Raw genomic sequence first — 14,954 nt, 5'->3', positions numbered from 1 at the left:
ATCCAGATACAACAACAAGCGTGTGGTTGATGTGGATGATTCATAACATGATGCTGTCCTGAATTTATCATTTTTGAATATATGCATGCATTTGCCCTTCATAAAAAAAATCACAGTTTAGAAGTAAATGTATCAGACAGTCTTGGGTTTGGAAAAAAAAAAAAAAGTAAATGTGGTATGCCAGACAGAACATAAAAGAGATTATTAAGAAAAATAAATATACTGGGAGTTGACAGTTGACCTTTAATATGAATGAATTGGATTGTGGTATATTTTGATTTTCAGGAAGCACAAACCAGTTTCCCGAGATTGTCAGTGTGGTTAAGCCATAACACTCAGATTTCAAATGAATAGAGAGATTTATTCTTATGTAAGAATAGGAGCCAAGTGACTATTTCCTGTAGTAATTTGGAAAGCTAGATCTTTCACCTGTAGGAAAGGCCACAACCCTGGCTTTGAAATATAATAGCAATAAGAAATGGTTCAATGTTTGGTCCTCCAGCTGGGGGGCTCGTCTACTTCAATAGATAATAATAGTATCTACTGCATGGGAATGCTTGTGGTGAGCCTTACATGAGTTAAATAATGCCCAAGAAGTGTGTTGCATGGTATCTGGCACTTGGGAGCCTTTTATCGAAGGGTAGCTAGTGGTAAAGATAGGAAGAGGTGGAAGGTAGGAAGAGTTAGCGTTATGCTGTTTGATGAACACCAATTTGATCAGAATTTTGAGTAGCTGTTTCATGTACTTATTCTATGCTCTAATAGGCTCTAGATAATCATGTTCTTTTCCTCATAGATTGTATCCTTAAATACTCAGCAGTTAGAGTATTTTCTCTCATAACCAACTGTGACTGGATAATATTACCTGTTCTCCCTTTTTTTTTTTTTTTTTTTTGAGACGGAGTCTCACTCTGTTGCCCAGGCTGGAGTGCAGTGGTGTGATCTCAGCTCACTGCAAGCTGTGCCTCCCAGGTTCGTGCCATTCTTCAGCCTCAGCCTCCCAAGTAGCTGGGACTATAGGCACCAAGCTCGGCTAATTTTTTTTTGTGTGTGTGTATATTTAGTAGAGATGGGGTTTCACCATGTTAGCCAGGATGGTCTCGATCTCCTGACCTCGTGATCCACCCGCCTTGGCCTCCCAAAGTGCTGGGATTATAGGCGTGAGCCACCGCACCTGGCCCGTTCTCCCTTTTTTAAAGTTCTGTAAAGACCACACCTTTCTCTTGACAACTCGAATTTTGCCGTTTTATAATTAGATAATAGCTAACCTTACATGAGGTACATTTTAGTTCACTTAATGTGACTTAAGAAAATACCCTGGGTTTCATTAGAAGCACATTTTCCAGTCATCTTCTAGTCAAGAGATTTCTGCAGATGACTGAGTTGGTCTGCTATATTTCAGAGGGTTGTAAGGAAGTAACAGAAGAGTAATATAAACAACTACATAAACCTTTTCATTGAAATGATATCTATTATGAAAAACTGGTGATGTTATGTGAATGGTTTCATGATAACCAGTTTTCCACCATGATGAATATTATGTAGCCACTAAAGATAATTAGTACGATACTGTAGGAACACGGAGAAAGTGGATAATGAAATGTGAAGAAGGTTCTGTAAAAATCCAATGTGAAAAATGTACAGTTATAATCATAGTTATGTGTAAAATAGACACATGCAGACAATATTATAAACTTCAACATCTCATCATGGAACTCAGTTGTTAAATTTGGGGGCTGTTTCTAGTTAGAGTCCATAACCATGTGTATGTTGGCTTCAAGATGCTGTAAATAGTTATTTTTTTTATCTCATTCATTTGGTGACCAGCTTGGATAATTTTTTGGATAGCAGTACCTGACATTATCATATTCCATTTCTTTTTAGTGATGAGAATGCCAGGAAAGATTTAAAGACATTACCAGCCTTTCCAACCAAAACTCTTCAGGAGCATCCATCCCTTGCCTACTGGTAAGCCAAATCCACATAACAGGTGACCCATTCTCATAGCCTCCATTCAGAACTACATGCTTTTCAGGGCATTAAAAGAAATGTAAGTGGGAAAAATATCAAATCGCCCATCAATTGTATAAAGTAACCATAGGTAGACCTTGATCCTTTCGGTGAAAGGATGTACTCGAAGCTTACTGGAGGTCATTATACTAAGACATGTCTTGCTGTCATTTGCAAAGAGCGGCTGGCTGATGTTTCTTTCAAGTGCATAAAATGTCTGTAGAGTATGCTTCTAGGTGAATATATAATATTCAGTATATGTGCAGTCACTGTGTAATGCAGCTTTAATCTAGCAGAATGCAATATAAGTGTTATAAAATACAGATTTCCTTGGATCAGAGACTTTCATAATGACCAGAGGTTTCTACTACAGCTAGTTATTGCATATATTGAGTTGGTTTAGTTGTTTGTACTTTAATGAATCCATAGTATCCATTTTCATCCCACATTTTTTTCCTAAATTACGTTTTCCCTTGAAATACTTATATTCTTGTTAAATACATTCTCTTTGGTTTTAGTCTGAATCCTCAAGATGGTTTTTCTTTCCACTAAAATGTTACAAAATAGACATTACAAAATAAATATTCAATATTGAGACGTTTAGTATGAAGTTGGAAGTATATTCCCAAATATACAGTGAAAGTAAGTGCTGAGGCTACACAGCATCTTGACTCTGGAAACTGCTAACCATGGCATTTTCAAGTGATAGTTTCGTTTGTTTGTTTGTTTGTTTGTTTGTTTGTTTGTTTTGAGACAGTCTTGCTCTGTCACCTAGGCAGGAGTGCAGTGGCGTGAACTCGGCTCACTGCAACCTCCACCTCCCTAGTTCAAGTGATTCTGGTGCCTCAGCTTCCCAAGTAGCGAGGATTACAGGTACCCACCACCACGCCCGGCTAATTTTTGTATTTTTAGTAGAGTCAGGGTTTCACCATGTTGATCAGACTGGTCTCAAACTCCTGACCTCAGGTGATCCACCTGCCTCAGCCTCCCAAAATGCTGGGATTACAGTTGTCAACCACTGGGCCCAGCCAAGTGATAGTTTTATTTTATTTTATTTTTTTGAGATAGTGTCTCCCCCTGTCGCCTAGGCTGGAGTATAATGGCATGATCTCCACTCACTACAACCTCCGCCTCCTGGGTTCAAGCAATTCTCCTGCCTCTGCCTCCCAAATAGCTGGGATTACAGGCACGCGGCATGATGCCCACCTAATTTTTTGTATCTTTATTAGACATGGGGTTTCACCATGTTGGCCAGGCTGGTCTCGAACTCCTGAACTCGTGATCCACCTGCCTTGGCTTCCCAAAGTGCTGGGATTACAGACCTGAGCCACTGCACCTGACCTTGATAGTTTTTTAATAATAATTAAAAAAAGACATTACTAATGATGACTAGTCATATGGAGATAGAAATACTTCATCTTCTAGGTTATATTTGAGATTTCCTTTCCAGTCAACAGGTTTTGCTCTAGGGCAATAAAAGGGTTTTCTCCTAAAGCAATGTGTCTGTAAGTGGTGATAATAGAGTATTTTAGATTGCACACAGACTCAGAAGCAGTTTAAATTCTTTTAAAATCTTTCTGAATCATCCAAGGAGAAAGTCTTTAATGCCTAACACTTGCTGATCTCTCTGTTTTAACCAAAGAGCGGATAGGCCTTATGCTCAAAATTTCTTCAATAATGTTCTACAACTAACATTTGATATCGTTATTTTATATGTATTATAGTCCATCCAATTATGGCAAAAGATCATTTTCCATTTGAGAAATTAATATTGTTTCCTTTTCTAGTAAATTAAGTTTTTGTTTGTTTTTTGTTTTTGTGATGGAGTTCCGCTCTTGCTGCCCAGGCTGGAGTGCAACAGCGCAATCTCGGCTCACTGCAACCTCCACCTCCTGGGTTCAGGTGATTCTCGTGCCTCAGCCTCCTAAGTAGCTGGGATTACAGGCGTGTGCCACCACATCCCACTAATTTTGTGTTTTTAGTAGAGATGAGGTTTCACCATGTTGGCCAGGCTGGCCTTAAACTCCTGACCTCAGGCGATCTGGCTGCCTCAGATTCCCAAAATGCTGGGAATACAGGTATGAGCCACTGAGCTTTAAGTTTTTTTTGGGGGGGGACATATTTTCACTCTTATCTAGGCTAGAGTGCAATGGCTCGATCTCGGCTCACTACAACTTCCACCTCCGAGGTTCAAGTGATTCTCCTGCCTCAGCCTCCCAAGTAACTGGGACTATAGGCATGTGCCACCACGCTCAACTACTTTTTTGTATGTTTTAGTAGAGATGGGGTTTCACTGTGTTAGCCAGAATGGTCTCAATCTCCTGACCTCAGCGTCCTAAAGTGCTGGGATTACAGTCGTGAGCCACTGCGCCTGGCCATGTGCTTTAAGTTTTAAAGGTAGCAATATATATATTATATAAATATGCTACATAAAATATAAGTTAAAGATGATAATGCAGGCAGTCAAATGTCTGAAGTTCAGGAATCCATCTCCTACAGAAACAAAAGCCAAATTCTGTCTACCAAATAAGTTGCTGAAGGTTTTCTCTCTCAAGTTTGCTGATAATGTGGAAACTGTGCCTGTACCTCAGATAATCATGCATTGTAATCCTTCTCATTTCTTTGTTTTACAGTGAGGACAGGGTAATTGAGCATTATTTGAAAATCAAAGGTCTCACTCGGGGTCAGGCTGTGGTTCGGTAAGTATCTTTCCTTTTGCTTAGATATAATTTTAATATCTCTCATTTGAAGGTGTCACTTGAAATGATTTCTGTTGTGTAGTTGTTGTGAACATAATCCTTATCTGGTTAGAAATATCTTACCATGAATTAGAAAATGTCTTGGGTCATTCTATACATTGGTGTCACCAACTTAGATACCTACCAGTGTCAGGCAGGTAACAAAAATGAGAAATGTAGGCCAGATGTAGGGCAATAGGGAATGATGGGGACTGTGGTAAACAGGTGAGCTTTCATCCTAAGTACAGGCAAGGTTACTCAGCTTCAGAATTCAGGCATAATGTTGCCAGATCCTTTGTTTTCCAAGAGAAGCTGGAAATTCAGATTTTTAAATCTTATCTCATTGGGAAGTAATTTAAAGAAAATTTAATATAATGTTAGCCAAATAAAACCTATCTAGAGGCCCTGTTTTGTCCCCCAGTTTGTGACTCTACTTTGAGTCGAGTGTATAGTATATTGGTGTTAGATAATCTGTTTCTTCATGCTACTAAGAATTAGCTGTTGTAACGTAGTTCTACATTTTGTGACTTACAGAGTTACCACCCATTATTAAGAACAGGCCAGCACAGTGTCTCATGCCTGTAATCCCAGCAGTTTGGGAGGCTGAGGTGGGCGAATCACCTGAGGTCAGGGGTTCAATGCCAGCCTGGCCAACATGGTGAAAACCCATCTCTACTAAAAATACAAAAATTAGCCGGGCATGTTGGCAGTCGCCTGCAATCCCAGCTACTTTAGAGGCTGAGGCAGGAGAATTGCTTTAACCGGGAGGCAGAGGTTGTAGTGAGCCGTGATTGCACCATTGCACTCCAGCCAGGAAACAAGAAAGAAACTCTGTCTCAAAAAAAAAAAAAAAGAAGTTGCTACACTAAACTTTTAAAATTATTTCTGTGCCTGTGAAAACTGAAATAAGGACTTGGAGATTGTAGATTTTCCTCACACTCCTACTTCTTTGCTCTAATCTCTCTCTTTTTTTTTTTTTTTGAGACAGAGTCTCCCTCTGTCACCCAGGCTGGGGTGCAGTGATGCAATCTTATCTCACTGCAATCTCCGCCTCCTGGGTTCAAGCAATTTTCATGCCTCAGCCTCCTGAGTAGCTGGATGATACAGGCGCGTGCCACTATGCCCAGCTAATTTATGTATTTTTAGTAGAGACGGTTTCCCCATGTTGGCCTGGCTGGTCTCAAACTCTCGATCTCAAATAATTTTCCCACCTCGGCCTCCCAAAATGCTGGGATTGCAAACGTGGGCCACTGTGCCCAGCCTCTAATCTCATTTTTATCAAAACACACCTTCTGTTATCTTTGCAGCAGAAATCAGAAGTTAGCATCCTGAAGTTGGATCCTTGACATTTTAATTCATTGTGCATGTTTTCTGAACTGAAAAGTAAAAAGAAGTAGTGACAATTTCCATTAAGGGTTTTAGAGTAAACTAGTGAGTATAGTCATGTACCATTTCTGTCCACATATACAATGGTGGACCCATAGGATTATAATACCATATTGTTACTGTATCTTTTCTGTGTTTAGATACTCAAATACTTACCATTGTATTATAATTGCCTACAATATTTCAGCTCAGTAACATGCTGTACAGGTTGGTAGCCTAGGAACCTGTAGGAACAATAGGCCATACCATACAGCCTAACTGTGTAGTAGGCTCTACCATCTGGGTTTGTGTAAGTGCACTCCATGATGTGTGCACAAGGACAGAAACACCTAACAACACAATTCTCAGAATGTATCTTCATTGTTAAGCAATACGTGACTGTATATTACAAAGTCCCATGCTTAAGACATGGAATCAACCCAAATGCCCATCAGTGATAGACTGGATCAATTTAAAGAAAATGTGGTACATGCACACCATGGAATACTATGTAGCCATAAAAAGGAATGAGATCATGTGTTTTGCAGGGACATGTATGAAGCTGGAAGCCATTATCCTCAGCAAACTAATGCAGGAACCGAATACCAAACACCACTTGTTCTCACTTATAAGTAGGAGCTGAACAATGAGAACACATGGACACAGGGAGGGGAACAACACTTACCGGGGCCTGTCAGGAGAGGGCTGGGGTGGGAGAGAGCACTGGGGAAAAGTGCTAATGCATGCTGGCCCTAATCGCTAGGTGATGGGTTGTTAGGTGCAGCAAATCACCATGGCACACATTTACCTGTGTAACAAACCTGCACATCCTGCACAAGTACCCTGGAACCTAAAAAACAATTAAAAAAAAAAAAAAAGTAGCCATGCTTAAATGCAGAGTCTTCTGATCATTATTGTGTGGCTTCATCTAAGAGACGGTTTCACTTGGTGGTTAAGGCTCTAGGATGTGGAGTCCGGCCCATTTTGTTAGAATTCTGACTCTGCAGTTTAGTTGCTGCATGACCTTGACACATTTAACCTCTTATATTCATTTACATGTAGGTCATTTACTTTTAAAAAATATGTCAAATTATTGATTACAGTTTCTGGAGAAATTGATCATCAAAATGTCATTAAAAAGCTACTTGTGTTAAAACAGAGCCTCAGTTCCCTGAGGGCAGAGAGGAAGCATTACACAATTTAGTCCACTCCAAAGGCTTAAAGGTGTACAATAAACATTGCTGAATTAAAAATAGCAAGTAGCGGCATCATCGCTTTAATTTTTATTTTGGGGGGACTTTTTTTTTTTTTTTTTGGACAGATTCTCGCTCTGTCATCCAGGCTGGAGTGCAATGGTGCAATCTCGGCTCACTGCAACCTCCACTTCCCGAATTCAAGCAATTCTTCTGCCTCAGCCTCCCAAATAGCTGGGATTACAGGTGCCCGCCACAACACCCAGCTAATTTTTGTATTTTTAGTAGAGACAGGGTTTCATCATGTTGGCCAGGCTGGTCTTGAACTGCTGACCTCGGGTGATCCACTTGCCTCTGCCTCCCAAAATGCTGGGATTACAGGCGTGAGCCACTGCGCCCGGCCTGGGGGGGGGGACATATTTTTTAAGTCAGGTTTACATAATTCATAGTTTTAAAGTATATCTTTCTAGGAGTTTTGACAGATGTTTCTAGTTATGTAACCTCTACCACAAGCAATATATGGAATAGCTTTATTGTTTAACTTATGAGTATGACCCAAAAGTTGGTGCTCATTGCTTGCATCATTAGGGGCTTACTTTAAAAACACATGCAAGTGGAGTTTATAATACAGTACATTCCTAATCCATAAACATTTGAATGTGTGGAAAGTAACGTTTTCTGTAATTTTGAAATTGAGGTTCTATTAGCATTTTCCTAACATTTGGATAAGCTAAAGTATGTTACTCCCCAAAATAGTTTATTCTGTTTCTATTTGAGTGAAACTTATTAATTATTCTGATAATGAGGAAAGTAGAAACATGGTGTTTCTTTAAATCACTTTTCCCAAATGAGAAAATAATTATTTTAATAAGATTGTGATACATGTTTATTTTCTATAGGTATATGAAAATAGTAGAAGCTCTACCAACTTATGGTGTCCATTATTATGCAGTAAAGGTAAATCGTTTTACATAACAAAGCTTTCATGATTATTGAGAGTTATTGCACAATACCAACTTTTCTCGTAATATATAAAAGGCTGATTATATCTTGCCATTTGTAGCAAATTATAAAGCACATTATTTTTGCAAAATACTTACTATGGTAAAATGTTTTTCCAAGACCTCTCTTCGTCCTAAGATGTTCAGATCATTCTCTTTTGAAACACCTTTGCTTGCTGATCGGTCCTTTTTCCAGTTGGTCACCTTTCTAGCACTACCAGATCTTCATTTGAGAGTGCTTTTGTTAGAAAAGTATGCAGTCTCCAGCGTTATTTCAACAGCTTCATGAAATGCTGAAATTTTAACAGGATTTTTAATACCATGTTTCAATCAGTGTATATTACATACACTGTATTTTCAGGTGTTTTATAAGTGGGGAGAGATTAACAAAGAAATATTTTGAGATGATGAAAAGTATTTTCAGATATTTATAAGCAGAGAGAGATTGACAGATATTTTGAGATGATGAGATGAAAGTGTTAAGGATGTCTTGTTTGGAAGAGAAATAATTTTATAATTGATCAGTTCTTGATTGACTTTTCATGTTATGATAATGTTCATATCTCTATACAATTCAAAATGATGGGAAATTAGATAAAAAATATTTACATAATGAGAATTCTTGTGCTAAAAATCAGTACCAATTTAACTTTTTTTTTTTTTTTTTTTTTTTTTGAGATGGAGTCTAGCTCTACTGCCCAGGCTGGAGTGCAGTGGCGTGATCTCAGCTCACTGCAACCTCTGCCTCCCAGATTTGAGCGATTCTCCTGCCTCAGCCCCCAGATTAGCTGGGATTATAGGCACGCACCACCACACCTGGCTCATTTTTTGTATATTTGGTAGAGATGGGGATTCACCATGTTGGCCAGGCTGGTCTCTAACTCCTGACCTCAGGTGATCCACCCGCCTCGGGCTCCCAAAGTGCTGGAATTACAGGCATGAACCACCATGCCCAGCCTCCAATTTAACTTTAATTTCTACTGACTCCAGTTTGCATATAGGAATCTGTGTAAGCCTAAATTTTCCTTTCCTGTGTCAGTATATTCTATGCTTTGGCAAAACATAAAAGATAAATTTATGAAAAAAATATTACTCACCTCCCCATGTGTACCTCGAACCAATTATTCAAACATCCTGTCATTGAATTGTACAGTTCTCCAAAAGGGTTTTCAATATCCCCATGTTCATTGTTAATTGTTTTATAAACATCAGGAATTGGAACCACTTTTCTCATCTTTGCAATTCTTTGGAAACGTCCCCAACCTTTTATAACTGGTTACTAATTAAGAGAGAAAGAGCTTTTTTTTTTTTTTAATGGATAACTGGCTTTTTACTGGATTAATTCTTAGTTGAATTACTTACATTTTATTTATTTTCTCCAACTGTTTAATCGAAACAGTAATGCTTTACTCTTTTTGATGGTATTAACAGTATTGGACTATTTCAACTGAAAGATTCTATTTGAAGAAACTCCAAGATGTTTTAGTAACAAGTTAGGTTTTAAAATAATGTTTTGTTTATCAAGACAGCTTTATTTTGACTTGCTGATACTTGTTAAGAGGTGAAATTGCCGGGTGTGATGGCTCACGCCTGTAATCCCAGCACTTTGGGAGGCTGAGGTGGGCAGATCATGAGGTCAAGAGATCAAGACCATCCTAGCCAACATAGTGAAACCCCATCTCTACTAAAATACAAAAAATTAGCCAGGCATGGTGGTGCACACCTATAATCCCAGCTACTCGGGAGGCTGAGGCAGGGGAATTACTCAAACCCAGAGGCAGAGGTTGCAGTGAGTCGAGATCATGCCACTGCACTCCAGCCTGGCGACAGAACGAGACTCTGTCTCAAGGAAAAAAAAAAGGTGAAATTGGTAAATTTTATTCGTTTCTAGAAGAGTTAACAGCTAGGTCTTGGTTCTCATGCTTTTTCAACTTCTAGGATAAGCAAGGACTTCCTTGGTGGCTTGGAATCAGCTATAAGGGAATTGGCCAGTATGATATACAAGACAAGGTGAAGCCTCGGAAGGTAAGTTCGAATCACTTTAGGAGAACTTTGAACTGTTCAAAAGATGTTAATCACAACATAGTTGACAAGCACACACCATTAGGCTGTTGGGGGTTTTTGGGTTTTTTTGAGATGGAGTTTTGCTTTGTTGTCCAAGCTGGAGTACAGTGGGGTGATAGTGGCTCACTGCAACCTCCGCCTCCTGGGTTCAAGCGATACTCCTCCCTCAGCTTCCCAAGTAGCTGGAATTACAGACATGTGTCACCACACCTGGCTAATTTTTGTACTTTTAGTAGAGACGGGGTTTTGTCATGTTGGCCAGGCTGGTCTCAAACTTCTGACCTCAAATGATCCGCCAACCTTGGCCTCCCAAAATGCTGGGATTATAGGCATGAGCCACCATGCCCAGCCACAAGCTCACACCATTAGGTTTCTATTTCATGTTAGTATGAACAGGATGATGCCATTTATTTTGTAAATTTTGTATGTACATTTATACATATACATATTTGAATTGGATGGTAGACATATAAATGAATAATAAAGACATCAGCCAAATTTTTTGGTGCTAGTGATCTCTCAATGATGCAGGTATGAGTCATCTTTCTTCTGATGCTATTATCTCTGTTTCACAATTTTCTGCAGTGAACATGTCTGCTTTTTGTAGAGAAAAATCAGTTGTGTGCTATTTATTAAAGGGTCACAGGCTGGATATGGTGACTCCTGTCTGTAATCCCAGCACTTTGGGAGGCCAAGGCGGGCAGATCAGGAGGTCAGGAATTCGAGACCAGCCTGATCAACATGGTGTAACCCCGTCTCTACTAAAAATAGAAAAATTAGCCACATGTGGTAGCAGGCACCTGTAATCCCAGCTACACGGGAGGCTGAGGCATGAGCATTGCTTGAACCTGGGAGGCAGAGGTTGCAGTGAGACAAGATCGTGCCACTGCACTCCAGCCTGGGCAACAGAGAGAAACTCCATCTCAAAATAAAAAAAAAAAAAAAAAGAGGGTCACAATCTATCAGATTTGGATTTCCAGGGCTAAATAAGTAACATTAATGTCAATTTAAAATTTTATTATGAAGATATTTTTTTAAAAATTCATTATTAGCTGAGCACGGTAGCTCACGCCTGTAATCCCGGCACTTTGGGAGGCCGAGTCTGGTGGATTGCCTGAGCTCAGGAGTTTGCGATCAGCCAGGGCAACATGATGAAACCCCGTCTCTACTAAACTACAAAAAATGAGTTGGGCATAACAGCATGCACCTATAGTCCCAGCTACTCAGGAGGCTGAGGCAGGAAAATTGCTTGAACCTGGGAGGCAGAGGTTGCAGTGAGCCAAGATCACGCCGCTGCACTCCAGCCTGGGCGACAGGGTGAGATTCCGTCTCAAAAAAAAAAAAAAAAAATTCATTATTATTATTATTTTTTTAGATGAGTCTCACTGTGTTCCATTGGCTGGAGTGCAGTGGCCTGATCACAGGTCACTGCAGCCTCGACTTCCCTGGCTCAAGCAATCCTTCCACCTCAGCCTCCCAAGTAGCTGGGACTACAGGCACATGCACCCATGCCCAGATAATTTTTAGAAAGTGTTCTGCAGAGACAAAGTCTGGCTATTTTTCCCAGACTGGTCTTGAACTCCTGGGCTCAAGCAGTCTTCCCACCTTAGCCTCCCAAAGCACTGGGATTACAGGCATGAGCCACTATGCCCAGCTGAATCTGCTTCTCTTGATCCAAGCTCAAGTGTACAACACGTTTTTGCACATATAAGAGTTGAAGAATCCATATAGATCACCATGCAGCTGCTCTTGGCCTCCTTCGGTATTACAGCGACATCAAGACTGACTCATGCTGCCCTGGTTGGTTGTGCTACTCCACTCTCCCTGTGCCATCCTGCCATCACTGAAAGCACAGGAGTAAAACAGTGACCTCTAATAACAGACCATGGTCAGCTACCTGCATTATCACAACCCGACATCACAGCCTTAAATAACTCCTATCATTTCCATCTGTCTCTTGCTTTAATGTATGTGAGAAAAACAGCCATTCTCTTTATAAAGCAGCCCTATAATCATACATACTCTTCATCTTCTAAGTGTCCATGCAGCTTCAGTCGGTGCACACAGTCTTCCATGAGTTGTGAAAATAAATAAAACTCCCCTCTTTTCCCCATTTTATGGTTGTGAACACAAAAGATAACACAAAAGAGTAGATTAGGGAAAGCCATATCCCCACCACCCCCAACCTCCAATACTGATCCAGCTTTCCTGGATCAGGCTAGTAGGGCATTGAGGCTTCTTACTAGAAATTATTGATAAGGCTGAGTGTGGTGGCTCATGCCTGTAATCCCAGTGCTTTTGGAGGTCAAGATGGGAGGACTGTTTAAGGCCAGGAGTTCAAGTCCAGCCTGAGCAATGTGACAAGACCCCATCTCTACAAAAAAAAGAGAATAAAAAAGAAAACTTTAAAAAAATTAGCCAGGCCTGGTGGCAAATGCCTGTAGTCCCAGTTATACAGGAGGCTGAGGTAGGAGGATCACTTGAGCCTGGGAGGTTGAGGCTGTAATGAACTATGATCATGCCACTGCACACCAGCCTGGGTGACAGAGCAAAACCTTGTGTCAGGGAAAAAAAAAAAAAAAATCAATGAAAACAACCGTGCATCATTCAACAAGCAGTAGAGGACAGTGAGAGAGCATGTTTGTAATTGTATGTTAACATTTTTATTCTATAAGCTCTGTGACCAAGATCAATTTAAGGAATACCTAATTAATTTCCAGAAGGAATATAAGTACTATTGTTCCTGCTTGTATTTCAAAAATTGACTTCTAAAGCCTAATTTCTAATCAATAATATTAGAAATGAAGGATACCCAATTTTTTCAAATATTTTTTAAAATCAATTTTATTTATTGTTAGCTTTTTCTTTTTCTTTTTTTTTCTTCCCCAGAGTAAGAAATACTCACAAGGGCAAGGAAAAAAAAATGGCAGCAAACACTACAAAACAATGCATTGGGGAGGAAGTCTTCTGCAGTCCCCATTTTTTCCCCCATGGCAACCAGCGACTGTTAAAAAAAATGGTACCAGTTCATTTGGATTTTGTCAGTGTATATTCTAAGCATTTACAAAGACAGAGAAATCTAATATATACAGTTGTTTCATACCTGCCATTTTTCTCTAGCTTACTTATAAACCGATTTCTTTTCACTTTTTTTAAAGCTGCCTAGTGTTTCATGATGTGGAAATACATACTTTCTTTAACCAATTCACTTTTGATGGACATCATACTTGTTTCCATTTGCAGGAGTGGAGAGAGTTTGCAGAGCATAATAAAAAATCGCAGTCAAAGCAAATACTTTACCCTAGTTTATCTATTTTGCAAGACCAAAATACTGCCTATCATGTTTTCTTAAGGTAGACCTCACTTGTATTGAGATTTTTTTGCTAACTTATTTCTCTTCTGAATTTTACTTCAGAAATAACACTCAGGAGTTATTTCAGAAAATAATTGGTTATTCAGAAAAACTTACTGGTTTTTCTGAATCTTCCAAGTAAAATATTACTTAAAGCAACTCATAAGTAATTTATTAGCTAAAGTGGCTTGATAAGATTGAGCTTCCAGCAGAATGTAAATGCATTTGCTAACAGCAACCAGGCTTTCCCCCAAAATAGTGGTGAATCAGAATCTGCACAGTCAATATTGCAGTTAATTTCCTCTCCTGTACTCATGACTCACAGGCCTTTCTTTACATTCACAGTTTCATAGAAATTGGCAAATATTGCTTGACACTGATCATAATCAGGTTTGCTTGTTCATTCCAGAGTCTAGAAAAGAATCAGAAGCTACTTCCTTTTTTGAATTTGCAGAGTTCTTCTGTTTCATTTCCAAAACATGCCACTCAATTTTTAAAAAGACCCCACGCAGTCCTTCTTGTGTTATCGCTTTTTTTTTTTCTTTTCTTTTCTTTTCTTTTTTTTTTTTTGTTTTTGAGACAGGGTTTCACTCTGTTGCCCAGGCTGGAGTGCAATGGTACGATCTCGGCTCACTGCAACCTCCGCCTCCTGGGTTTGAGCGATTCTCCTACCTCAGCCTCCCGAGGAGCTGGGATTACAGGCTCCTGCCACCACGCTTGGCTAATTTTTGTATTTTTAGTAGAGATGGGTTTTCACCATGCTGGCCAAGCTGGTCTCGAACTCCTGACCTCAGACAATCCTCCCGCCTCGGCCTCCCAAAGTGCTGGAATTATAGGCGTGAGCCACCATACCCGGCCCATGTTATCACTTTCTTGCCTTCTCTTTCTCCATTTTTTTAAGGGGATGTCTACTCTGTTCCATTGCTTGTTTCTTCTTTTCTTCTTTTGTGAAAATCTGACAATGGATTTTGCTTCCATATATTTATTTTTATGTCCAGACAATGTAAGGATTGAGGCTGTTCCACAAGTCCTTCTCCTGGCCTAGTTTGCACAAATGAAAGAATGCATAATTTAAAGGACCATGAGCACAGCCTTCTGTTAAAGGAGGATCATGCTGCAGCTGTTTGTGTGGACCTGTGCAGGCTGCAAGTTTACCAATGGACCAGCAGGAATGAAGGTCAAATTGGCAAACTCTAATGAAACAAAGGCTATAATGAGAGGCCTTAAGGTG

At 39.7% G+C, this 14,954-nt stretch overlaps 1 protein-coding gene across 4 annotated transcripts in view; it reads left to right on the top strand.

Moving 5' to 3' along the window:
- FRMD4B (FERM domain containing 4B) overlaps nt 1–14,954 on the top strand; it is a 360,856-nt gene that overhangs the window by 304,192 nt on the left and 41,710 nt on the right. For all 4 annotated transcript variants that reach the window (XM_033210405.1, XM_033210403.1, XM_033210404.1 and 1 more), the window contains 4 exons: nt 1,885–1,968; nt 4,644–4,709; nt 8,206–8,263; nt 10,246–10,332. In XM_033210405.1, coding sequence (XP_033066296.1) covers nt 1,885–1,968; nt 4,644–4,709; nt 8,206–8,263; nt 10,246–10,332 — 295 coding nt within the window. The remainder of the gene's footprint in view (nt 1–1,884; nt 1,969–4,643; nt 4,710–8,205; nt 8,264–10,245; nt 10,333–14,954) is intronic.

Source organism: Trachypithecus francoisi, unplaced genomic scaffold (assembly GCF_009764315.1).
Source record: "Trachypithecus francoisi isolate TF-2019V2 unplaced genomic scaffold, Tfra_2.0 Lachesis_group0, whole genome shotgun sequence".
NCBI classification, from domain to species: Eukaryota; Metazoa; Chordata; class Mammalia; order Primates; family Cercopithecidae; genus Trachypithecus; species Trachypithecus francoisi.
This window is presented reverse-complemented; position numbering and strand designations above follow the sequence as displayed.